The 24,625-nt window shown below is 43.6% G+C and overlaps 1 protein-coding gene, 1 long non-coding RNA gene and 1 pseudogene across 3 annotated transcripts in view; 1 reads left to right on the top strand and 2 right to left on the bottom strand.

Annotated features, from left to right (window-relative positions):
* LOC115898604 overlaps positions 1-841 on the bottom strand; it is a 30,435-nt gene extending 29,594 nt beyond the window's left edge. Inside the window, exon 1 of the long non-coding RNA XR_004058282.1 lies at positions 753-841. This is a non-coding gene — a long non-coding RNA (uncharacterized LOC115898604). The remainder of the gene's footprint in view (positions 1-752) is intronic.
* Positions 842-6,043: 5,202 nt separating this feature from the next.
* LOC115898613 lies at positions 6,044-15,530 on the bottom strand (annotated as a pseudogene).
* Positions 15,353-20,003, top strand: PJA1 (praja ring finger ubiquitin ligase 1). 2 transcript variants are annotated; one of them, XM_030934574.1, is made up of 2 exons: positions 15,353-15,497; positions 17,726-20,003. In XM_030934574.1, the coding sequence occupies exon 2, from the start codon at positions 17,787-17,789 to the stop codon at positions 19,554-19,556; it is 1,770 nt and encodes a 589-aa protein (XP_030790434.1). In that variant the 5' UTR covers positions 15,353-15,497; positions 17,726-17,786; the 3' UTR covers positions 19,557-20,003. The 2 variants fall into 2 exon arrangements, with proteins under 2 accessions (XP_030790434.1, XP_010360083.1); XM_010361781.2 differs by having other exon boundaries at positions 15,354-15,497; positions 17,720-20,003.
* Positions 20,004-24,625: the final 4,622 nt, after the last annotated feature.

The raw sequence follows: 24,625 nt of genomic DNA, 5'->3' as shown, positions 1-24,625 counted from the left end.
CTAGAATTGGATAGGCTGCTCAATTGTTTCTGGTAATTCTTTTTTTTTTTTTTTTGAGACGGAGTCTCGCTCTGTCGCCCAGGCTGGAGTGCAGTGGCCGGATCTCAGCTCACTGCAAGCTCCGCCTCCCGGGTTCACGCCAGTCTCCTGTCTCAGCCTCCCGAGTAGCTGGGACTACAGGCGCCCGCCACCTTGCCAGGCTAGTTTTTCATATTTTTTAGTAGAGACGGGGTTTCACCTTGTTAGCCAGGATGGTTTCGATCTCCTGACCTTGTGATCCGCCCGTCTCGGCCTCCCAAAGTGCTGGGATTACAGGCTTGAGCCACCGTGCCCGGCCCCCAATTGTTTCTGGTAATTCTTAAAACAAAAACTGGCCATTCGAGATGTTTTCCATCAGAAGGAGGTGGTGAGGGAGTTCGAGTGTGCCTGTGCATGGTGGAGCAGGGGTGGGGGGATTGGTAGGGGAGGGTGTCACACCATCTCCAGCATCCTCCTCCTGCCAGCAGCCATGACCGTGCAGGCTGTCTTGCCTGTTTTCTAAAGAGCTTCCCCAGGCAGCAGGGGAGAAAGGAGAAGGGGGGCTGGCCACCCACGCCACTAAGCAGAGGTGAGCCAGGAGCACTGAGTTCTCAAATTCGCCCTCCCCCCAGCCACTACAGGCTGCCAGGTGCCTTGTTTTTGATGAAAGCTTGTAAAAACTCATGTGCATGGATGGTCATGCATTCATTTTTGTTCATTTAACTAATACTCACTGAGTCTGGAGCCACGCAATGGTGAGCAAAGCCTGCCATGGACCCTGCTCTCAAGAAGCTCCCGAGCTGGCGAGCTCGTGGGGGAGAAGATGCGTAATCAGGCAATTAGGAACCAGTGTGAGCGGGAGGTAAGCATTGGTTGCTATAGGAACACGAGGAGCGGCCACAGCTGCTGCTCCTCTCCGAAGAGTGGTGGCAAGCAAAAAAAGGAGGTGCAAAACAGGCAGACCTGCTTGCCAGGCCCAGCTCTGTGCACCCCAGCCAACTGGTACAGGACAAAGATCTTCTGAAAGGACAAAACCCATCAGCTCTCTGCCACACCATCTCTGCACCTAAGAAATAAGTAGGGAGGGCATGATCCAAGGACCCAGTGAGATGCTGTATGACTGTGCCTGGCCCCCAGTAAGTCTATAGCACATGGCAGCTTCTAGGGGTTTTGTTTTCAAGAAATATTTGTTGGTTAAAAGTTTCCTGGGTTATTGGACACCAAGGGTAGAGCTGTGAATGAGATAAACAAGGGTCCTGCTATCAGGGAGCTGATAGTAATTGAGGAGGGGAGACAGATACAAACATACTTGTATGGTACAAGCAATTACTACTGTGATCTTATCATTATTCTATGAGTGTGTTTCAGAGTGGGAGCTGGCTTAGGCTAGGGACCCAGGAAGACTTCCTGGAAGAGGGGCCATTTCAACTAAGATCAAAAGGAAGAGAATTACCAAAGAGGTGGGGATCCTGCATTCCAAGTACAGTGAACAGTGTACGTGAAGGTGCCAAAGCAAGAAGGAGTCTGATACGTCCCAGGCAAGGAAAGGAGGCCAGGGGAAACTGGAGAGGGAGAGGGGAGGCTGGAAAGATGGGCAGGGCATTAATCCACTCAAGCTTCTAGGTCGTGGTGAGGAGTTCATGTTGGATCCTAGGATGACCCCAATGCACACCACCCCCACGTCACAATGTTACTGTGACTTCCACTACTGATCAGCACATTAAAACAACCATCAGTGCCTGAGGCACAGCCATGCTCAAGGGGCTTGACTCAGAGCAGGTTTGGAGAAGATTCTGGAATTTGAGAGCTGACAGAGCTCTTGGAGAACATTTGGGTCCAAATTCTCACTGTGCAGATGGAAACACTGAGACCCGGAGAGGGAAAAAAGACCTGCTCAGGGTTGCACAGCAAGCAGGGGTATCAGACCTGTAACTAGAGCTCCGCTTAATCAGCCACACAGTGCCCCTTGCCTCTGTAGAGATCTAAAGGCAAGCTTTTTCTTACAGGTACAACTTCCTCTCCCTCTCAGGACAACCAGGAGAGTGTTTCCAGCCCTTTCTTACTTTCTTGTACTTCTTGTGGTGTTCCTCTTTTCAAAAAGTCCCCATTTCTATTAACCACAGATTCTCATTTGTGTATCCTCCACCTTTCTGTCATGATGGGGCAGCCAGAGGCAGGGCTTGGACCCCAGGCAGGGCCTAACAGAGCTCTTGTACCAGCTATTGATGTGTCTTCCTGGCTTACCCTAGCTCTGCCCTTGCTATACCCTGAATCATATTCTGTGGGCAAAGTCATCTCCACTGACATGGTCACAGCACTTGCCTGCCCAGGCAGGCCTTACCACACACACACTGGTGGAGTTGACATGGTCTCAGCCATCGTCTTATACACACACCCCCCCCCGACGCCCCGTTGCCCTGATGGGAACAGTGAAGCAGGAGCAGCCCAGAGTTCTTGCCTGTGAATGAACTGTGTCTGGTCTTCTGACTCTGCCTACTCTACTCTCAGCACTGTCCGCTGGCTCTCTTCTCTCCCTGTTGATGGAAGCACAGAGGAATTAAGGGGAGTGGGGAGACCCTATGGGAGGAGGGAGGCCAGCACTGCCTGAGTGGAACCTGCAGGGGTTGGGGTGAGAGAAACCTGCTTCTCTGCCCTTCTAGTACAGCTCTTACCCAGCTAGCCCTCCCTACAGAGTGGGCCCAGTGTCCAGGAAGGCGCTCTAGGCCTCCACCAGGGAACTCTCTACCTGGTAGGGCCTCCCTTTTAGGCAGAAATTAAGGCCACTACATTCCTCTTGTTTTAGTCCTGGAAGGAGCTGGCTTTGGAATCAACAGTCCTGAGTCCAAATCCCAGGTCTGCCACCTCTAGCTGAGTAGCCTTGGACAAATCTTTGAACATCCCTGGGCCTCAGCTTCCCTATCTGACCATAAAAATTGCTATCTCATTGATCTGCTGTGGAGATTAAATAGGGGAGCTAAGTACTGACTCCCTACCTGGTATATAATAATAGGTGTTTGACAAATGGTAGTTCCCTCCCCACACTCTTGACTTGTCTCTCCAGTCACACACCCAACAAGTTCTGCCTAATTCCTTCCAGAGATCCTTGGGGCAAGGCTGGGGCCAGATTTGGCAAGAACCTCCTGGCTCCGGGGAGAAGAGTAGGGAGCTGTGTCCCATGGTAGACAGTCCTAATCCCTGAAATTCAGCAGGAGGCATGCAGTGAGAAGATATACCAGGGGAAAAGATGACAGGAGGGAAATTGGAAGGAAGGAGAAAGTGGCAGGTGGCTTTGGGGCCTGTGTCAGAACAGTGGGGAAAGGGGCCTGAGCCTCATGGGGGCCCATTGGACCAGTTGAGGCAGTGCCAGAATGTTGAGAGAGACAAAGAAGGAAGACTGTGGGCCACAGGCTGCCTGGACCTCTTGGTGACAATTCCTCTGAGCTTGTCCTGGGAGCACGGGATCTCTCTCTCATAGAGACCCATGTAAGCTCCAGCAGGGGATTCAGCCCAGCCCCATTCAGCTCCAGACACTTGGCTCCCTCATATCCCTATTATCTGCCTCCACAAACTAAACCCTCACCCCAGAACCGTGTTCCCTTTTGATCTTTTATTTCCTGCAACCCAGATGTCCCCAAAATATCTCTTAGATTTTACAAATTTTTCTTCACAAGAAATTCCCCTGTCTCCAGAAGTAATCAGCACTGGTTGCCACAAAGAAGCCTTAACTTTGGGTCCCAGGCTATGGATACGTTTGGCCGTAATGTTTCCACTGAAATGTATCCACTGACAGGCAGGAACGTGCCTTGGAGAGGGGTTCTTGGCAGGCAGGGTACAGTGAAATCTGGGGCCAGGAATGACCCCCAGTTTCCATCCTGGGTGAGGATTAAGTCTATGGCATGGATTAGAGTTGAATTCGTAGTTGGGATCAGGGCTGGATTTGTGACCAGGTTGAGGTCTCAGTCCACGACTATGGTTTATTAGTGTCTTTTGGTTGCAAGCAACAGAATTCAACTCTGGCTAACTTGGGCAAGAACTAAAACTGTATTTTCAAGATATTGGGCTTGTTTTCAGAATTGATTGATATGAATATGACTCAGCTCCAATCTTCTCAATCTCTGTGTGTCTCCTTTTGAATTTCAAATTCTTTGGAGAGGAATCTCTGCCAAGAATAAGTCAAGTTAGCCAGGCTGCTGGGCCACACATTGTTGAGGAAGTGAGAAGGCTCTAAGCTTTGGGGAAAGCAGTCTGACACCATTTATTAAAATAAAAAAGATGCACATCATTTGACCTAGCAATCCTACTTCTGGGATATCATCCCATAAGAATGGAAACCCCGCCGGGCGCGGTGGCTCAAGCCTGTAATCCCAGCGCTTTGGGAGGCCGAGACGGGCGGATCACGAGGTCAGAAGATCGAGACCCTCCTGGCTAACATGGTGAAACCCCGTCTCTACTAAAAAATACAAAAAACTAGCCGGGTGAGGTGGCGGGCGCCTGTAGTCCCAGCTACTCGGGAGGCTGAGGCAGGAGAATGGCGTAAACCCGGGAGGCGGAGCTTGCAGTGAGCTGAGATCCGGCCACTGCACTCCAGCCCGGGCAACAGAGCGAGACTCCGTCTCAAAAAAAAAAAAAAAAAAAAAAAAAAAAAAAAAAGAATGGAAACCCCAGTACTTAAGATCCTATGTGGACAAAGACGTCTTAGTTCATTTTCTGCTGCTGTATCAGAATACCACAGACTGGGTAATTTGTAAAGAACAGAAGTTTATTTGGCTCATGGTTCTGGAGGTTGGGAAGTCCAAGAGCATGGCACTGGCATCTGGTGAGGGTAATCCCATGGTGGAAGGCAAAAGGTGGAAGTGAGCATGCAAAGCACAGAGTAAGAAGAAGCCAAGCTTATCATTTTATCAGGAACCCATTCCCTCTGTAACTAACTCACTGCCACAATAATGGCATTAATTCATTCAAGAGGGTGGAGCCCTCATGACTTAATCACCTCTTAAAGGCCGCATCTCCCAATTCCATTACATTGGCAATTAAAGTTCAACATGAGTTTTGGAGGAGACATTCAAACCATAACAGATGTGTATTGCATAATTACTTACAGCTTTTTTAAACCCTAAAAGTCATAGTAACCTATCAATAGGTTAATAGCTGAGTAGATTATGACACGTCCACACTATGAAATACTAGGCAACCATTGAAGATTAGTAATTAGAGCCATATGATTGATTTCCAGGGAGTGTTGTTGAGTGAGAAGAATATGAACTGGAAGAGTATGTATATAATCTCATTTTAATAAAAAAGGACAAATAAAAACTTGTGCATGTATTGCATATGTGTATATGTATATACACACAAAAGTATACATATATGTGTATACATATGTCTGTATGTGATTACACAAGTATGAAGAAAAATATGTAATAATGAATACTAGTTTATTGACATAGGTTGTGGAGGGAGTACTGATATAGGCCAAGGTGGGAGGCAAGTAAAAATAGAAAGGACTATAATTTTTTTTCTTTCATAATTGAGATTTTATTGGTTAAGGATCAGTACAGACATTTCGATTTGTACACAATTCTTAACATATGTAACAAAAATCTAAAAAGCTATGTATTGTAATTCTTTTTTAAAGTTATTCCAGTGACTTTCCTGCTTAAAATTTGGAAGCAAATTTTCCTTAAGAGGCTATCAAGTACCAGTACCTTCACATGTTGATAAGCTATTATATATGTCCCACCAATTCACAACTGAATAGCATGTACACTACATATTCAAGTTTTAAATCTTTCACAGCACAGTAACAAAGTAATCAGGAAAACAGGACTACCACAACCAAAGACGTTATAGAGTGCATACAATTCTGACAGGGAGAGCCATGATCAAAGAGTAGTTTTCTCTAGGAAACAATTCTACTAAAAAAACAAAACAAAACAAAAAACCACCATGGGAATAGAAGTAATTTAAAATGTTCAAGACATTAAATACAGGACTGACTCCATATTGCTATTTAATATGCTTTGTATTACAGGATATAAAAACTAACCCCCCATCTACGGAATGTTAAGCTGACACCCGAGACAGTCAAAGCATCCCATAATTCAATATCCCATACTATTTTCTGGTTGTACCAAAAACTAAACAACCAACAAATGATTTCACCTCAAAAAGAAAAGCATTTACACTTAAAAAATGGGATGAGGTGTGATTCCTTCCTTCTTAAAAATGTTTCTAGAGTTACTAAAAAACTTGCATTTACATTTACAATTTTGTAAATTTACCAACTATTTAGTTAATAAAAATATTCCTCTGGATTGTACAAGAAGTGAGACAGGGACCACAGATAAGATATGGTATATGGTACTAACCAGATTTGGCTCCTGCTTCGTCAGAGGCTGGACTCTCTTCAGTTTTCCTTTCACCATTTTCTGCAGGTAAATCTTCTTTAGTTTCTTGGTTAGCCACTTTGGCCTATTTTCCCTTTGTCCCCCTTTTCCCTTTTGTTTGCACTTTTTTGTCTAAAGATTTGTCCTTTGCTGCTGCCTTTTTCGGTTTTGCTTCCACTTTTGCAGGAGGTTTAGCTGACAACCGCGCCGATCTCCTCTTGGGCCCTTCCTTGGCGGCCCCTTAGGCGGAGCAGACTTTCCTCTTGGGAATCCTGGCGGCGGGGAGGGGAAGGGCGCGTGCCTCCCGTGCCGGGTGCCTGTGGGCTGCGGCGCGTGGAGAGCTTTCGCGAAGCTGGGCTGGCTGACTGCTGCCACTCCTCCCGCCGCCCAAGCGGAGAAAGGACTATAGTTTTAATAAAGCATGCACATAGGGTTTCTTTTATGACTGGGTCTAAAATTACATAAATATTTGTGTGTAATTATAAAGATATTACCTTAAAAATATTTGTAGAAGATGAGTAAAAATATGCCAGAAAAAAATCTTAACAAAAGGAAACTGGAGGCTGGGTGTGATGGCTCACTCCTATAATCCCAGCACTTTGGGAGGCCCAGGCAGGCAGATCACTTGAGGTCAGGAGTTCAAGACTAGCCTGGCCAACATGGCGAAACCTCGTCTCTACTAAAAATACAAAAATTAACTTGGCATGGTGGCATGAGCCTGTAGTCCCAGCTACTCGGGAGGCTGAGGCAGGAGAATCACTTGAACCCAGGAGGTGGAGGTTGCAGTGAGTTGAGATCATGCTGCTGCACTCCAGCCTGGGCAACAGAACGAGACTCCATCTCAAACAACAACAACAACAACAACAACAACAACAACAACAACTGGAAAGTAGAATTGCTGACAGGATTGACTTTTATACCGAAAGTGTTATTAGAGGTACATCATTATGTCATTTATTGGTGATCAAATAAATAATTCTCTGAGAAGATAGAACAATCTCGAATCTACAATGCCCTCTATGTGCTTTTAAAACATATATAGATGCTATTGTAATATACATACCCTCTTACAACTCACTTCTTGCATTCAATATTGATTTCTAGATTTATCCCTTCTGATACAACTGGCATTAGATTCTGCATCTTAGCTGTGTTACAGTAGGTCTTCCACCGTCACAACTATTCATTTCCCTTTTGATAAATGTTTAGGTTTGTTCTAGTTTTTTGCTATTCAAAACAATTCTGTGATGTAAGGAATATAACAGCACATATTTCATTTCAATCATGTGCAAATATATCTGTAAGCAAATTCCTAGAAGTAGAATTTCTGGGCCAAAAAGTATGTGCATTAGTAATTTGATAGCTATTGCCAACTTGCTGACTACAGAGGCTCTAACTACCAAGTATCCTCACCCTACCACCAGCAATGTTGAAGGGTGCCTGCCTGTGGCTCCACGCCTTCAACAACAGCGTTTATCAAACTGTCTCTCATTGCTCAGTCTGATGGGTGAAATCATATTCTATTTTATTTTTATCATTGAGCTTGAACATCTTCTCACATGTTGAAATGCCATTTGTATTTCCTTTCTAATAAAATGTTTATTGGTATCCTTTGCTCATGTTAAAATTGGTTTGTTGACCTTTTATTGATTTATAGGAACTCTTCGTGTATTTGGGAAATTAGTCCTTTATGCAATTAGCAGCAAATATTTAATTGAAATGGGGTCTTGCTATGTTGTCTAAGCTGGTCTTGAACTCCTGGCTTCAAGTTGTCAAGGTGAGCCACTGTGTCTGGCTCTTCATTTGTCTTTTATTTTACTTAGAATTGTTTATTTTTGCTGGCCAGAAGATTTTTTTGATGTAGTTGAAACTTTTCTTTTTCTCTCTCTCTTTTTTTTTCTCTTGTATATTTCATCGAACTTACAAAGGTCTTCTCCATTCCAGGATTATAAAAAAAAACATTCTCCCATGGTTTATTTTAACTGCTTTTAAAATTTCATATTTACATTTAAAGAAAACTCCAACTATGAGAAGATATTTGCAACGGTACAAATACAGCTGACATCTGGTATTCAGAATATATAAAGAACTCCTAGAAATCAATAACCATAAAAACAACCCCAGTAGAAACATGGACAAAAGATATGACCAAGCAATTCAGAGAAGAGATCTAAATGGTCAACAACTGTGAAAGGATGCTTAACTTCTCTAGTAGTTCAGGGAAAAGCAAAGCCAGTGTTCCATACTCATCAGATTGGCAACAGTTTTAAAGCTTATATCAAGAGTGGTGAGGATCTGGCGAAATACTCACCAAAAGCAGAGATGTGAATAAACTTCGGGTGAAAATGTGAATTGTTATAACCATTTTGGAAAACAGATTGGGAATATTTATTAAGGGTGAAATGCTCCAACATCCTCCTGCCCCCATGATGCCTCATGATGGCCTCCTCCTGCCCCCATGCATGCTCTTGGGTAATCTCCTCCCATTGAATGTGGGTTAGGCCTAGTAACTCACCTTTAATAAATAGAATGTGGCAAAAGTGTTATGATGTCACTTCTAGGAATTGTCTTGCAAGAAATGTTAAAAGAGATTCTTCAGAGAGAAGAAAAATAATATTGGTTAGAAATATGAATCTACGTAAAGAAAGGAAGAACATTGAAACAGAAATAAATGAAGGTATAAATAAAGTAAAGTGCTTTGTTTTTCTTGTTACTAATTGATCTAATAACAGCTTGTTCAAAATAATAGCAACAATATGTTGAATGATTATAGTATATATACTAATGAAATGAATGACAGAAATGGTTATTACATCTGTTATAAGAGACTGAAGGAAGGAATTGGAAATAGTATATTATAAGGTGCCTGCACTATTCATGAGGAGTTATAGTGTTATTTAAAAGTGAACTTGGACTAGTTGTAAATGTATATTGCAAGCTCTATTCACTAAAAAAGTAAAAATGAAAAGTAAAATTAATATGCTAAGAGAGGAGAGAAAATTGAACATATAAAATACTTAATTAAAATCAGAGAAGCTGGGTGCAGTGGTTCATGCCTGTAATCCCAGCACTTTGGGAGGTGAGGTGGGAGGATCGCTTGAGCCCAGGAGTTCCAGACCAGCCTGGGCAACACAGGGAGGCCTCATCTCTACAAAAAAAGTTAAAAAGTTAGCTGAGCATGGTGGTGTGTGCCTGTAGTCCCAGCTACTCAGGAGGCTGAGGTGGGAGGATTACTTGAGTGTGAGAGGCAAGGCTGCAGTGAGCTGACATCACATCACTGTACCCCAGTCTGAGTGACACAGTGAGACTCCATCTCAAAAAAACAAAAAGACAAACAAAACAAAACAAAACAAAAAAAGCTGAACATGGTGGCTCACACCTGTAATCCAGTGCTTTGGGAGGCCAAGGTGGGTGGATCACCTGAGGTCAGGAGTTCAACACCAGCCTGGGCAACATGGTGAAACCCTCCTCTCTACTAAAAAAAATACAAAAATTACCCGGGTGTGGTGGTGGGCACCTGCAATCCCAGCTACTCAGGAGGTGAAGGCAGGAGAACCGCTTGAACCTAGGAGGTGGAGGTTGCAGTGAGCCGAGATTGAGCCACTGCACTCCAGCCTGGGTGACAGAGCAAGACTCCATAAACAAGAAGAAAAAAAAAAAAAAAAAAAAAAAGAGCAAGGGCATCAAACAGGGAATAGTCACAAGTATTACAAGTGTGGTAGATACTAATCCAACTATATCAGTAATCACTTTAAATGTCAATCATCTAAATGCACCAATTAAAAGAGACTATCAGAATGGATTTTAAAAACAAGACTTAACTATATGTTATCTACATGAAACCAACTTTATAAAGACAGAGATAAACTAAAAGTAAAGGGACTCAGAAATATATACCATACTAACAGTAATCAAAAGAAAGCCAGATTAGCTATGTTAATTTCAGACACAGCAGATTTCAGAACAAGGAAAATTATTAGGGACAAATAGGGGTGTTATGTAATGAAAAAGGAGTCAGTTCTCCAAGAAGACATAACAATCTTCAATGTGTATGTACCTAAAAACAGAGCATCAAAATATATGAGTCAAAAACTGATAGGACTTCAAGAAAAAATAGATGAATCCATAATTATAGTTGGCAACTTCAACACCACTCTATCACTAATTGACAGATCCAGCAGGCAGAAAATCAGTAAAGATATAGTTGAACTGAATAGCACCATCAATCAACTGGATCTAATGGACATTTATAGACAACTTCATCCAACAAAAGCAGAATACACATTCTTTTCAAGCTCACATTGGACATTCACCAAGATTGACTACATCCTGGGCCATGAAACACGCCTCAACAAATTTAAAAGAATAGACACTATACAAAGTATGCTCTCAGACCACAATGAAATTGAATTAGGAATCAATAAAAGAATGATAGCTGGAAAATCATATAGTATTTGGAGATTAAACAATACACTTTCAAATAAAACATGGGTTAGAGAAGAAGTGTCAAGATATATGTTAAAATATTTTGAGATAATTTACCAAAATATGTGGGATGCAGCAAAAGCAGTGCTTACAGGGAAATTTGTAGCATTGAATGCATACATGAGAAAATAAGAAAGACCTTAAATAAATCACCTAAGCTTCCATCTTAGGAAACTAGAAAATAAAAGAGTAAATTCAGTCCAAAGTAAGCAGAAAAAAACAGGCAATAAAATTAAAACGGGAATCAATGAAATTGAAAACAGAACAATAGTAGAGAAAAAATAATACAATCAAAAGCTGATTCTTTGAAAATGTCAACAAGATTGAGAAACCTGTAGCCAGACTAACCAAGAAAAAAAGAGAGTAAACAGAGTTACTCATATCAGAAACTACGGAGGAGCCATTGCGACTGACCTCATGGATATTAAAAGGATAATAAAAAGTATTATGAACAACTCTATGGCCACAAATTTGGTAACTTAGATAAAATGAACAAATTCCATGGCTTGTTTTTAATGAATAGGATATGGCAAAAGTGATGGGATCTCACTGCATCTTTCCTCTTGGGATCTCTCTCTCTCTCTCTCCAGCTACCATGCTGTGAGGAGACTTAGGAAGCCTACGGATAGGTCCACATGATGAGGAATCAAAGCCTGACAACAGTCACATGAATTAGATTAGAAATGGGTCTTCTTTGGCCTGTCGACAACCATGTAAAAGAGCTTGGAAGTGGACCTCTTACCCTACTTGAGTCTTCAAATGAGACTGCAACCCTAGATGAGAGGTTGGGTGCAACCTCATAAGAAGCTTTGAGCCAGAGGCACCTAACTAAGCCATGCCTGGATTCCAGACCCATAGAAACTGTGATATGATAAATGTTTGTTGTTTTTAGCTGCTATGTTTTAGGGAAATTCGTTATACAGCAATAGATAACTACAACATACTCTTTGACCAAGAAATTCTATTTCAGTGTTTCTATACTGGAGCAATTTATTTCAATCCTTTTCACATCAGAACATATATTTTAAATGCTAATATTGTGTCAGCTCATTGAAATAAACAGACAGTGTGCTGTGGCCAGAGGCAACAGTCCCTAGGGGCAGCTTCTAAAGCCAGAGCTACCTTCCTGGAGAGCTAAGGGGATCAATATATCAGAACACTTATAACTCAGTTGGGAAGCTCTGCCCTGAAGAAACTCTTCTATGTAGGCACAAGGAGCCATGCACTAGGATGTTCATTGAATCCTCACTTAAAATTGCACAAAACAGAAACAGTAGGAAAAGAGATAAATTAGATAACTTATGCAAAAGAAGGCCATACAATAATACATTATAGTAATATATTGGATAATTGATACAGTAATATTCAGCAGTTAAAATGCATGACAGATCTATAGGTATCAAAATTGCTGAGTTTCAAAAATCAATAGAGTGAAAATCTAAGTTGCAAAAGTATATATTTATAATGATACATCTGCATAATTTAAATGCATGAAACAAAATTGTGTATTGGTCACAGATATATATATCTGTAAATACATATATATATGCGTATATGTATATATACACATACACATACATATACACATATACATATATACACATATATCTATACATAGATATATATATACACACACAAACATGAACAAGACGAGAGCACATCAACTTCCAAATAAGGCTTATTTTCAAGAGAGAGGTCAAGTGAATAGGATGAAGTGAGAGCTTCAACTGTACTATTTTGTTTCAAAAACAGAAGGATCTGAGGATCTGGAGAAAATAGAATTTGTTCATTCCATGTGACAGGTGCATTCAAATGTCTATTTTGTATTCTACTTTTCTGTATAGTTGATATATTTAAAAATATTTTATAAAGAAAATGTATCCTCTCTTGAGTCCAAAAATACATATACAAGCTGGGCACAGTGGCTCAAGCCTGTAACTCCAGCATGTTGGGAGACCGATGCAGGTGGATCGCTTGAAGTCAGGAGTTTGAGACCAGCCTGGTCAACATGGTGAAACCCCATCTCTACCAAAAAATACAAAAACTAGCTGGGTGCGGTGGTGTGCACCTGCAGTCCCAGCAACTCAGGAGGCTGAGGCAGGAGAATTGCTTGAACTTGGGAGGTGGAGGTTGCAGTGAGCCAAGATTGCGCCACTGTACTCCAGCCTGGGTGACAGAGCAAGACTCTGTCTCAAAGAAACAAAAAACAAAAATACATATACATTCAGTATATTGTATTGTCCCATTTCCTCATATCGTTATTTATTTTGCAGTCTATTTGATTTATCTATACCATAAGAAATGAGGTGAAGTTTCCCACTATAATTGCAGACTTCCTGATCTCTCTTTATATTTCTAACAGTATTTGTTTTATATATTTTGAAACTATGTTGTTTGGCACATAAATTTTTGTGACTATCATATTTTTTTTTAATGCGTTGTTCTGCAACTGCTTTTTTCACTTAATATATTTATATTAGGTCAGTACACATATACTTGCCTTATTTCCTTTCTTCTTCTTTTCCTTTTTTCTTTCTTTCTTTCTTTCTTTTTTTTTTTTTTTTTTTTTTTTTTTTTTTTTTTTTTTTTTTTTTTTTTTGAGACAGGGTCTGAGTCTATTTTCTAGGCTGGATTGCAGTGGCCCAATCTTAGCTCACTGCAGCCTCAACCTCCTGGGCTCAAGTGATTCTCCCACCTCAGCCTCCCAAGTGGCTGGGACTACAGGCATGTGCCATTGTGCCACGGAAATTTTTACATTTTTTTGCAGAGATGGGGTTTCACCATATTGTCCAGGCTGGTCTCAAACTCCTGGGCTCAAGCAATCCTCCTGCCTTGGTCTCCCAAAGTGCTGTGATTACAGGTGTCAGCCACCATGTCTGTACATGAGCCACCAAGCAACATGTTTAAGTAAATTTAAGCAATTTATTTGTTGAGGAGAATTAAAGTGGGTTGCATTATCTTGCTACACTCCTATTCACATATCTTTCTCCACTTGTGTGTCTCAATAGAACACACAACAGAGAAGTTGACTAGAAGTAGAATTGCTAGATGAAAATGTATCTCCATTTAAAAAATTGATAGCTTCAGATTTCTCGCCAATGAAGTTCTATTATTATTGTTATTATTATCATTATTTTGAGACAGCATCTTGCTTGGTTGTCCAGGCTGGAGTGCAGTGGCATGATCTCCACTCACTTCAGTCTCAACCTCCTGGGCTCACACAATCCTCCTGCCTCAGCCTCCTAAGTAGTTGGGACTACAGGCACACACCACCAGCTTGTCGCATCTTTCTCAGTGAGTAAAACAACCTGTTTTGTTCTCTTTAGTGCTTTTTACTCTGAGTTCTCCATGTTTAGGATATTGACATTGTTAGGAGTTTCTTTCCTCCTTCCTTTTCTTTTCTTTTCTTTATTTCTTTTTTTTTTTTTTTTTTTTTTTTGCTTCTTTCCTTCCCTCATTCCCTCCCTCCCTTCCTTTTTTTTCTGCTAGTATTTTACTGTCATATATATTTTTTCTATTTCTGCTTTAGGTGAAACTCACAGAAATAGTATATAACTTGACTTTTAAAAACAAAATCCTCAAAATAAGAGTTTGGTTTTTATTAGGAGATGTTAACCCATAATGCATGCTGATATATTTGGATTCCTGCGTTTTTGTTTACTTTTTGCATCCTTTTTTTGCACACCCCCAGCAACATTTCTTGACCTTTGTTCAGAATGAGTTTTTCTCTTTGTTCCACATATTATTACTTTAATGGTTTGAAAGTTATACATTCTATTTCTATTATGTTGCTACCCCTAAGATTTTTGTTCTCTTGTGCATTTTGTTTCCAGTAAGAACAAAACTTTGCTACTGTTGTGAACATAGGAAATGTTTACATTCGCTGTAAATATTAGAGTTCCATTATAAAGCGCAATTTAAAGACTTCAGAATTCAGTAAAATGGTATAAATCCAAAAGGCATAACTGTAATATGTTTTAACTGCAATGCAATACCAGAATATGAACCTGTGTTGTGTCTTATGATCTCTTGAATAGAGAAGCTTGGTTTTGTGATTAGCAGCAACAAATTCAACACTAAGCAGCTTCAGTTTGCTTTAACAATAAGGTTAAAAAAATTTAAGCTTACTGCAACCCTAAATATAGTTTCACAGTTTTAATACTTTCGGTACAACCATAACACGTAACATAGGATGTGATGTAGTAACGTAATTACTCTCACATTGGACTTAATCAAAAAGAATTTGCAGATTTTATTTTATTAAAAAATACAGAAGGGAATATAGCTAAATATTTAACATTAGTTAAAGCTGGGTGTTCGTGACATTTTTGGCTGTCCTTTTCTGTATCCTTGACGATTTCATCATTTAAGATGAAATAATGCTTTGGGGCCCACCCTGATTTGTGGAGAGCAGCTGCCGCCCCCGCCACATCAAGGGGGCGGGCTCCAGCTGACTCCACAATCACTTCCGCCGCCGCAGTCGCCGCACGCCCCGCTGCTATCTGGCGGGGGAGGAGCTCGAGACCCGGAGCAGCGGCTCTGGCGGTCGTGGCGGTCGGAGGTCCGAGAGCTCTGCTTCTCTGAAAAGCGTGTGGTTTTCTGGACTTGGTGAGTGAAAGGCTGATTGTTTCCTCGATTCATCCGGGCGCTGGCGGTGGCGCGAGTGGTCGGGCGCGGTGCGAGTGGCCGGGCACGGGGACGAGAATTTTGCGGGGTTCCTGGGAACTGCTTTTCAGGTTCGCCCCTCGGGAAGGGGTGGGGCGGACGCGGGACCTGACTGCAGAGTGAGGCCCATGTTCTACATTGGCCTGTTCTGGGGCCGCATCCTCCGCTGCCGGGAACCCCTTTCGTGTGGCGCGGTCCCCACTCGAGTGGCTTTCATCACTATTGGGAGGGCAGTGGTGGTCGCGTCCCTCTCCCACTTCTCCCTGCCTCTGCTCCCCTCTCCTTCCTTCTTCCCTTCTCGGTCCCTTTGCGGAGCACTCCGTGGCCTTTCTTCCCATATTTTGCTGTTGTTTTGCCAAATGGTAAATGGTTAAGATTTTTAGGTAAAAATACTGTTCCCAGGGAAAAAATTGTAAGGAGGAAAAAATAATTATTCTCAGGGAAAACTAGACCCACGCACGCCCTTTTCTTTCATTTTGCCTCTCCCCTGCTACATCGGTTTGGGTCTCCCGTTTGAGCTGATGGCCTTTTCCCACCTCTTATTATGACATTGCGTACCCCCTACCCCACACCCCTCCGTGTCTCGCGAGCACGCGCCCCCGCACAGAAGCTTTCCAATGCAGCCCCCTCCTTGCCCCTCCATCCTCAAGGTTCCAGTGCGTCCCCTCTCCCGCGCATGTGCAGGCACACGCAGCACACACCCTCTCACACACCCTCTCACACACCCTCACACCCTCCCACCCTCCCTTGCCTTCCCCCTCCTCTATCCGCCTACCACATACACACCTCTAGCACCGGCCCCCTCCCTGCTCGGCCTCTGCGTGCTATCGAGAACACATGCCTATTCACACACCCCCTCCGGCTGCTCTTCTTCCTTCCTGTCATATACACACATAAGGACATCCTTCTATTGCTGGCCAGTGACATACATATACAGCCACATGTGCTCATTCATACCCCCTCCTCAAATGCTCTCCTCTATTGATCTCTCTGCCACGTGTCAGACACAGCTCTTTCGCTGGTCCCTGAGGTGCACACACTCACACTCACATAAATCCTTCTATGGGGACACGACCTGCTTGCCATATCCACACAGGCAGGCATCGTTCTTTGATTGCCGGCCTCTGTTCCATCCACCTCAAGCGCATCCCTCTCCAGTGCTGCGCCATCCCCGACCCCCGCTTCCGTTTGTGCCTGCTGCATTTGCTCACACTGACATTTCTCCATTGTTGCCTCCCATTTTGACTAACATACGCACACACAAACTCTCAGACACTCCTCTCCATTGGCAACCATACACTCCCCTGCCTGTGACATACACATAAACATGGGCATCCTTCTGTAGTTTCAGCTGCCATGCATACAGCTACACACACAAACACCTTCCCTTTCCTCATACATACACGCACCCCTCTCCTCCAAAGCCACCCCACCCATGCCTGTCATTTTCATACCCACATCCAGAATCATTCTAACACTCATACCCTTTCGCCCTACAAACATAAACATCCCTCTGTTGCAGGATTGCTGGTCCCCTTCCACCTGTCCCTCTCCTCTTGATAGACACATAGGCACTCGTGCACACACAACGATCTGTATTTTCCACTCTATTCCAATTTGCATTTCTCCTGTATGTCTGCAGCACTCAGAAAAATGCAGACACTCCATAAAAAGAAAACTACAGCAGTCTTTCCTTTCCCCACATTGGCACAATTCCACAGTACTTCACCCACCTTCCAAGTGTCCGGTCACCCCCCATCTTCCGTCAGATTCTCCCCTAAGTCTGGCTTTCCTGCAAACCCAGTCTTGTAATCATTTTGCCAACATTAAAAATGTGTTCCAGGTCTACACCTGTCACTGGAATGCTACTCCAGGCCTTAGAAGAAAGTGAAACTAATTTTAAAGGCCCCTTATTCTTTCAGTTACCTGCCTGCTGAAGTGAAAATAAATCTCCCTGCTCCTTTATTCTAAACTGATTTTACTTTCCCATCTGAAAAACGTGTGCAGGGAGCAGGAGCCTACCTACCCAAGCCCCAGCTGTATTGAAAACCTTCCTAAGTCAGAGTGATGGGTCAGGAATCTAGCAAGCCTGTATGGCCCAATCCAACAGGAGGGTATCAGTCCAATACACGTAGGAGGTATGGAAGAAGGCATGCTTATGTCAGTTTCAGGCCACCCACGAGCCAGAGGGAAAGGATTGCCAGCCAGAGAAAGACGAACTCCAAAGTCCCAATGCACAGATCAGCCTCCAGTCAAACCACCAAGAGGAGCCGATCGCCATTTTCCACTACTCGTCGTAGTTGGGACGACAGCGAGAGTTCGGGAACCAACCTGAATATTGATAATGAGGACTATTCCAGGTATCCGCCAAGAGAGTACAGAGCTTCGGGTAGCAGAAGAGGAATGACCTATGGACATATTGACTCTTATGGGGCAGATGATAGTGAGGAGGAGGGGGCTGGGCCTGTTGAGCGACCGCCAGCGAGAGGAAAAACTGGCAAGTTTAAAGATGATAAGCTGTATGACCCAGAGAAAGGGGCAAGGTCTTTGGCTGGGCCACCTCCACAGTTCTCTAGTTTTAGCCGTGATGTGAGAGAGGAGCGAGACAAGTTAGACCCAGTCCCTGCAGCAAGATGCTCAGCTAGCAGAGCTGACTTCCTGCCACAAACTAGTGTGGCCTCACAGTCGTCTTCTGCTGAAGGCAAGGTGGCTACAAAAGGTGACAGCTTGGAGAGGGAGAAAAGGGAGCAAAATTTACCTGCACGTCCCAGCAGGGCTCCTGTGAGTATTTGTGGTGGTGGGGAAAACACCTCAAAGAGTGCAGAGGAACCTGTGGTCAGGCCCAAAATCAGAAACCTGGCAAGTCCAAACTGCGTGAAACCAAAAATTTTTTTTGATACTGATGATGATGATGATATGCCACACAGTACTTCCAGGTGGAGGGATACCGCCAATGACAATGAAGGCCACTCAGATGGCCCAGCAAGAAGAGGCAGAGGCGAAAGTTCAAGTGGCTATTCCGAGCCAAAGTATCCTGAAGACAAACGGGAAGTGAGGAGTGACCAAGTGAAACCAGAAAAGGTGCCGAGACGACGATGCACCATGGCTGACCCTGACTTCTGGACGCACAGTGATGATTACTACAAATACTGCGAGGAAGACTCTGACAGTGACAAAGAGTGGATTGCTGCTCTGCGTCGGAAATATCGAAGCCGAGAGCAAGCCCTGTCCTCCAGTGGCGAAAGCTGGGAGACTCTGCCGGGGAAAGAAGAGCGGGAACCTCCACAGACTAAGGTGAGTGCCAACACTGGCGCCAGCCCCGGCCCCGGTGCTAGTGCCAGTGCCGGGGCTGGCGCCGGGGCCAGTGCTGGCAGCAATGGCAGCAATTACCTTGAAGAAGTTCGAGAACCATCTCTTCAGGAAGAGCAGACATCCCTGGAAGAAGGAGAAATTCCTTGGCTCCAGTACAATGAGAATGAGAGTAGCAGTGAGGGTGATAATGATTCTGGTCATGAGCTGATGCAGCCTGGGGTATTCATGCTGGATGGAAACAACAACCTTGAAGATGACTCCAGTGTGAGCGAAGACCTAGAAGTGGATTGGAGCCTCTTTGATGGATTTGCAGATGGGTTAGGAGTGGCTGAAGCCATTTCCTATGTGGATCCTCAGTTCCTCACCTACATGGCACTTGAAGAACGCCTGGCCCAGGCAATGGAAACTGCCCTTGCACACTTGGAGTCTCTCGCAGTGGATGTGGAGGTGGCCAATCCACCAGCAAGCAAGGAGAGCATTGACGCTCTTCCCGAGATCCTGGTCACTGAAGATCATGGCGCAGTTGGTCAGGAGATGTGCTGCCCCATCTGCTGTAGCGAATATGTGAAGGGGGAGGTGGCAACTGAGCTGCCGTGCCACCACTATTTCCACAAGCCGTGTGTGTCCATCTGGCTTCAGAAATCAGGCACCTGCCCCGTGTGCCGCTGCATGTTCCCTCCCCCACTCTAAAGACCAAGGCTGTTTACTCCTGGTCTGATTATTTTCCCCATCTGAAATCCACAATACTGCAGGAGCCCTCTTGAAATTAACAATGGAAACAAAACCAGTCAGTCAGTTAGCCTAAACCTATTGATTCCTCGTGATTATTTCCAATGTGAAAACAGTTGTGTATGATTGCATTAAAAATCATATCATCTTTTAGAGGTTAGAAAAGGGAAAACTAAACTTTATAAATGCTACTTGAGATTGCAGTAAGAACATACGTTTTCTAACCTGAAAGTTAAATCGTATTTGTTTTCTTCAGTAGAATGTGTTGCTGTTACTTGTAATGTCAAGTGTATCTGTTAAATATGTCCAAAAGGCAAAATCATTTTTGTTGCATGTTATGGGTCGATGTTCCTGTAATTGCAGTGCTGTAAAAGCTTATTAAAGTTTTTCTTTTGGTTTTACATGGTATAATGGAATTTTTTGGTTTTGTCTGAAACAGTGGTACTGAATGACTTTATAATTGATCCCTTGCATTTGCATCAAAAACTTGTTTCACTGGAAATGCTGACTTCAACAATCGCAAAAAAAAAAAAAAAAAAAAATGAGGGCAGTGACTTTAAAAGTAGGAATAAAGTGTGTGGTTGTCCAGCTACTACAGGGAAAAGGTCAAATAGATGAAGAAGGAAGAAAACAAAGAAGGAAAGAAAGAAACAATAAGAAAGCATGGTAAAGAAACAAAACAATGGCAGGATTAAGTCCAAACTGAATGTAGCGATGAATGAGTTGAAATCACCTTTGAGAAAATAGAAACTCTCAGAGGGAATGGGTCCAAAAAAATAAAGCTATATGCGAATTTTATAGCTTAACACAGTGACACAGATAGGAATAGAAAAAATATGCCACACAAGGTGCTACAGGAAAATACAGGTACTCACCTACACAGAGTGAACAGGTTTTAACATTTGGCTATATTTGCTTCAGAGATGTCTCTCTCTCTCTCTCTCTTTTTCTCTTTCTCTCTCTCCCGCTACCCCTCTCTTCTCTCTCTCTCTCTTTCTCCAATAAATATATTTTTTTTAGGCACAGGTGAAGTTCCTCAGCCCATAATATTTACCTTCTTTCTTACACAGAGGTAAGAAACACACCAGAAAATGGTGTGTTTACTTCTTGTGTGTGTCTTTAGACATATATATGAGTGTGTATGTATGTATATGTGTGTATACAAATATTCATAATCAAATAGAGTATTGTTTTTCAAATGGATATAATTGATAGACTATATATCATTTTGCAACTTGAATTTTACACTCAACAGTGTTTTGGAGACTTAGCCATTTCGATATATGTGGATCTAGTTCATGCAGTTTAACTGCTGTATACAAAATATTAATTGTATGAATTACCACACCTTATTTATCCATTTCCCTACTGGTGAACACTTAGGTTCTTCCCAGCATTTTGCGGCAATGAACATACTAAACAGATGTCCTTTTGTGCACATGTGTGAAGTTCTCTAGAGGTAAGTATATGGAAGTGAAATTTCTGCGTTCTAGGGTTTGAGCATCTTCACCCCAACTAGATATTGCCAAATTGCTTTCCAAAGTCATTGTACTTGTTCATGCTCCTACTGACAGTTTCTAAGTGCTATTTCCACACATCTCCAACAGGCTGGATGTTGTTCAAGTTCAACCTGACTCATAATCGGTGACATGTAAATTAACACACCGATGAAACATATTACATCTATCAGAAGCCAATAGCTTTTCTTCATGATAATATCTAGTTTGGGCTAGGAAGAGATGAAATGAAAAGACTCATGGGGTTGGTGTGCATATAAACTATAGTGGTCTTCTTGGAGAACAGTTTGGGTAGTAGCTATCTATCAGCATATTCAATTGGTGCATGCACTTCAGCCCAACCTGGGTTCCTTGCTAGTATGGAATTAAAACTATGCAGCAGTTAAAAGTTGGATGTACTGATATGAAAAGATCTCCAAGAGGGGCCGGGCGCGGTGGCTCAAGCCTGTAATCCCAGTACTTTGGGAGGCCGAGACGGGTGGATCACGAAGTCAGGAGATCGAGACCATCCTGGCGAACACGGTGAAACCCCGTCTCTACTAAAAAATACAAAAAACTAGCCGGGCGAGGTGGTGGGCACCTGTAGTCCCAGCTACTCGGGAGGCTGAGCCAGGAGAATGGCGTGAACCTGGGAGGCGGAGCTTGCAGTGAGCTGAGATCGGGCCACTACACTCCAGCCTGGGTGACAGAGCGAGACTCCGTCTCAAAAAATAAAATTAAAAAAAAAAAGAAAAAAAAGAAAAGATCTCCAAGACAGTGTTAAGAAAGCATAGTGTAGAGTAATATGTACAGTGTTTGTGTAAAATAAAACCTTACAAAACCAAACTTTATATGAAAATGCCTAAGAATGTCTGGAAGGCAACATGCCTAACTGATGGCAGGGGTTACCTCTAGGGAGGGATGGAGGATTGGGGGAAAGCAGTCAGGAAGGAGGCTTTTGTTTTTCACCTGAAATAATGAATTTGCTTCATATTTTTTACAGTGTCAGTGCATTTTCATGAATATTATTACAACAAAATAAGCAAAATCAAAAAATTTTCCAATTAGGAAAAGCAGGATGTCATTCTTCTCTCACTGCAAGTACAGAAACGTGGGTTGAAACTGCAGCTCTTTTTTCTGCAACTGGTCAAGCTGATATTTATGACTTCATTCCTCACAAGTCATTCTAGGTTTCCCCTTGGCCTTCAGCCAGCACCTCAGCTGGTTATGGAGGCTCAGGAGTCTGAGTCCTTGGAGAGCCCTTTTAGGGTGGGGTTTTGGAGGTTTACCATTAACCTTTGCTGTGCTCTGACTGGCACCACCTAAGGAGGTATTTTAGGAGCACGCTTGGGTCCTAATCATCTTCCTTTCTGTTGCTATTGCATAGCAGTGACCCTAATTTGCCTTTTAGTCAGAATTAGTCTCTGCACAGAAAGGGACACTTACCCAGTGCTCAAAGCCCCCTGCTGGTGTGTTGGAGCAACCTGCTACTGCAGTGTCTTGGTGGACTTGAGGCGTGCTCTACCAGGAAAGCCCACAGGCCCCAGGACCTATACTCCTGGGGCCCTGAGCAGCTGTGACTTGGGCCTGGGATATCAACTAAGCCCATCACAGACTCGTGCCCAGTACTTTAAGGCTGGAGGGAGAAAGTCAGAGAAGCAGGGATCCTGAAGCATTTGTCCCCGTGCTGCTGTGGTGATGATGGTGGTGGCAGCAGGGGCGGCAGCAGCAGTGGTACGGGGTGGCAGTGATGTGGATCCCGTGCTGACAGTGCTGGCAGCCAATAGCTCCTATGGCAGGATGTGGCTGTGTGCTTGGCTGCCCAATTCCTTTGCTCCTGCCAGTTTCTGATTCTCCAGCCTCTCTGACAATTCCCCAAGCTCCTCTATAGCTTTCCAATAAAACTTTTCTGATTCAATTAAACTAGCATTGGTTTCTGTTGTTTGTAACTAGGAACCCCAAGTACTTGCCAATACCATAGCCCACTTTTGTGACTGTTTTCCTCATCATATGAGATATTCCACATGGCCAAGGGTCAGGCAATTTCTGTTTATGATGCAGTGGACCTGTCATTGGCACGCGGGGCCATGGTTTTAGAACAGCAGGCCTCAGGGGCCTCCAGACATGAAGCAGTCATTTATGAGAATAAGTTGTTTGGATATTCATTGAAGGTATCACCCACCACACTTTACTTCTGGGTTTCTGGTCTTGTTTTCTGGCTGTGAAATAAAAAGCCCCAGATTTGGTCAGTCATTTGAGGCATAAAGCACTACATCTTGCAAGAGAGCACTGTAACTTCCTGAGGTGGTCTCCCCAGCTGGCACTACAGCTGAACCATTAGAAGGCTCTTACTGTGCCCTAAGGCCCTACCCTTCTCTTAGCCCTTTGTTTCAGTGAAACCCTTCCATGGAAGTGCCTAAGGACCTCTGACCTGAAGTATCCTTTCCAGCTCTGTTTAAATTTTATTCATCCTTTAAAAAGTTCATCTGTGGCTGGGCGCAGTGGCTCACGCCTATAATCCCAGCACTTTGGGAGGCTGAGGTGCACTGATCACAAGGTCAGGAGTTTGAGACCAGCCTGACCAATGTGGTGAAACCCCGTCTCTACTAAAAATACAAAAATTAGCCAGGCATGGTGGCACGTGCCTATAGTCCCAGCTACTCAGGAGGCTGAGGCAGGAGAATGGCTTGAACCTGGGAGGTGGAGGTTGCAGTGAGCCGAGATCACACCACTGCACTCCAGCCTGGGCAACAGAGCGAGACTCCATCTCAAAAAAAGAAAAAAAAAAAAAAAAAAAACTAATTTGCCAGCTCCTGAAAAGAAAAACTCAATATCCCCAGCTCCTTGCCTCTCTATGTCTCCCATCTCTAAGTTCTTGATGTCAAAACCTATGTGTGAGCCATTTGTACAGTCCCGGCATGCACTGCTTGGCACAAAAATGTTCTGCAACACTGGGTGACAGGGTGAATAGATTCCTCTCCCAAGGTAGGCTCAAGCAGGGGCTGTGTTCAGAGAATGCAGTAGGAGTCATGGGGACTTGGACTAAGCTTAGCCCCACTCCCACCCCCAGCCTCTGAGGCCCTGGCGCCCCTCTCGCCTCCTGCTACCCTCTCAACCCTCAAACTCTATCCCATTTTCTCTTTGTCCTGTGGAATCCCCAGTATGTCAGAGGCTGTTCTCATACCCAAGGCCTGTGGAGAGAAGGTGGCATTTATCTGAAGATGGAGAAATACATGGCAACAAGCTTCCGCACACCCCTCTTTGGCCTGGATTGAACCTCTGAAAAAAAATGAAGCTGATAGGGTGTTTACTGACATGGTCCCAGCCTTGCACAAGGTCTGGTGTGGAGCAAGCCAGATTCTGGGATCCCTGGGCAACCCTTTCAGCCTGCCTTGGCATATGCCTCTGCAGCCTGGAACTTAGTGGCTAGGCCCATTGCTGTGGGTTTTGCTGACCCCTGGAGGCCCCCCTTCCTCCTGTTTCCTCCCTGGGTACTTCACTATCCCAAGAAGGGTGGTAAAGCATTAGTGAGAC

The sequence above is a fragment of the Rhinopithecus roxellana genome, chromosome 7 (assembly GCF_007565055.1).
Source record: "Rhinopithecus roxellana isolate Shanxi Qingling chromosome 7, ASM756505v1, whole genome shotgun sequence".
Classification (NCBI taxonomy): Eukaryota; Metazoa; Chordata; class Mammalia; order Primates; family Cercopithecidae; genus Rhinopithecus; species Rhinopithecus roxellana.
The sequence above is the reverse complement of the archived record's forward strand: the minus strand, read 5'-3'. Positions and strand labels throughout refer to the sequence as shown.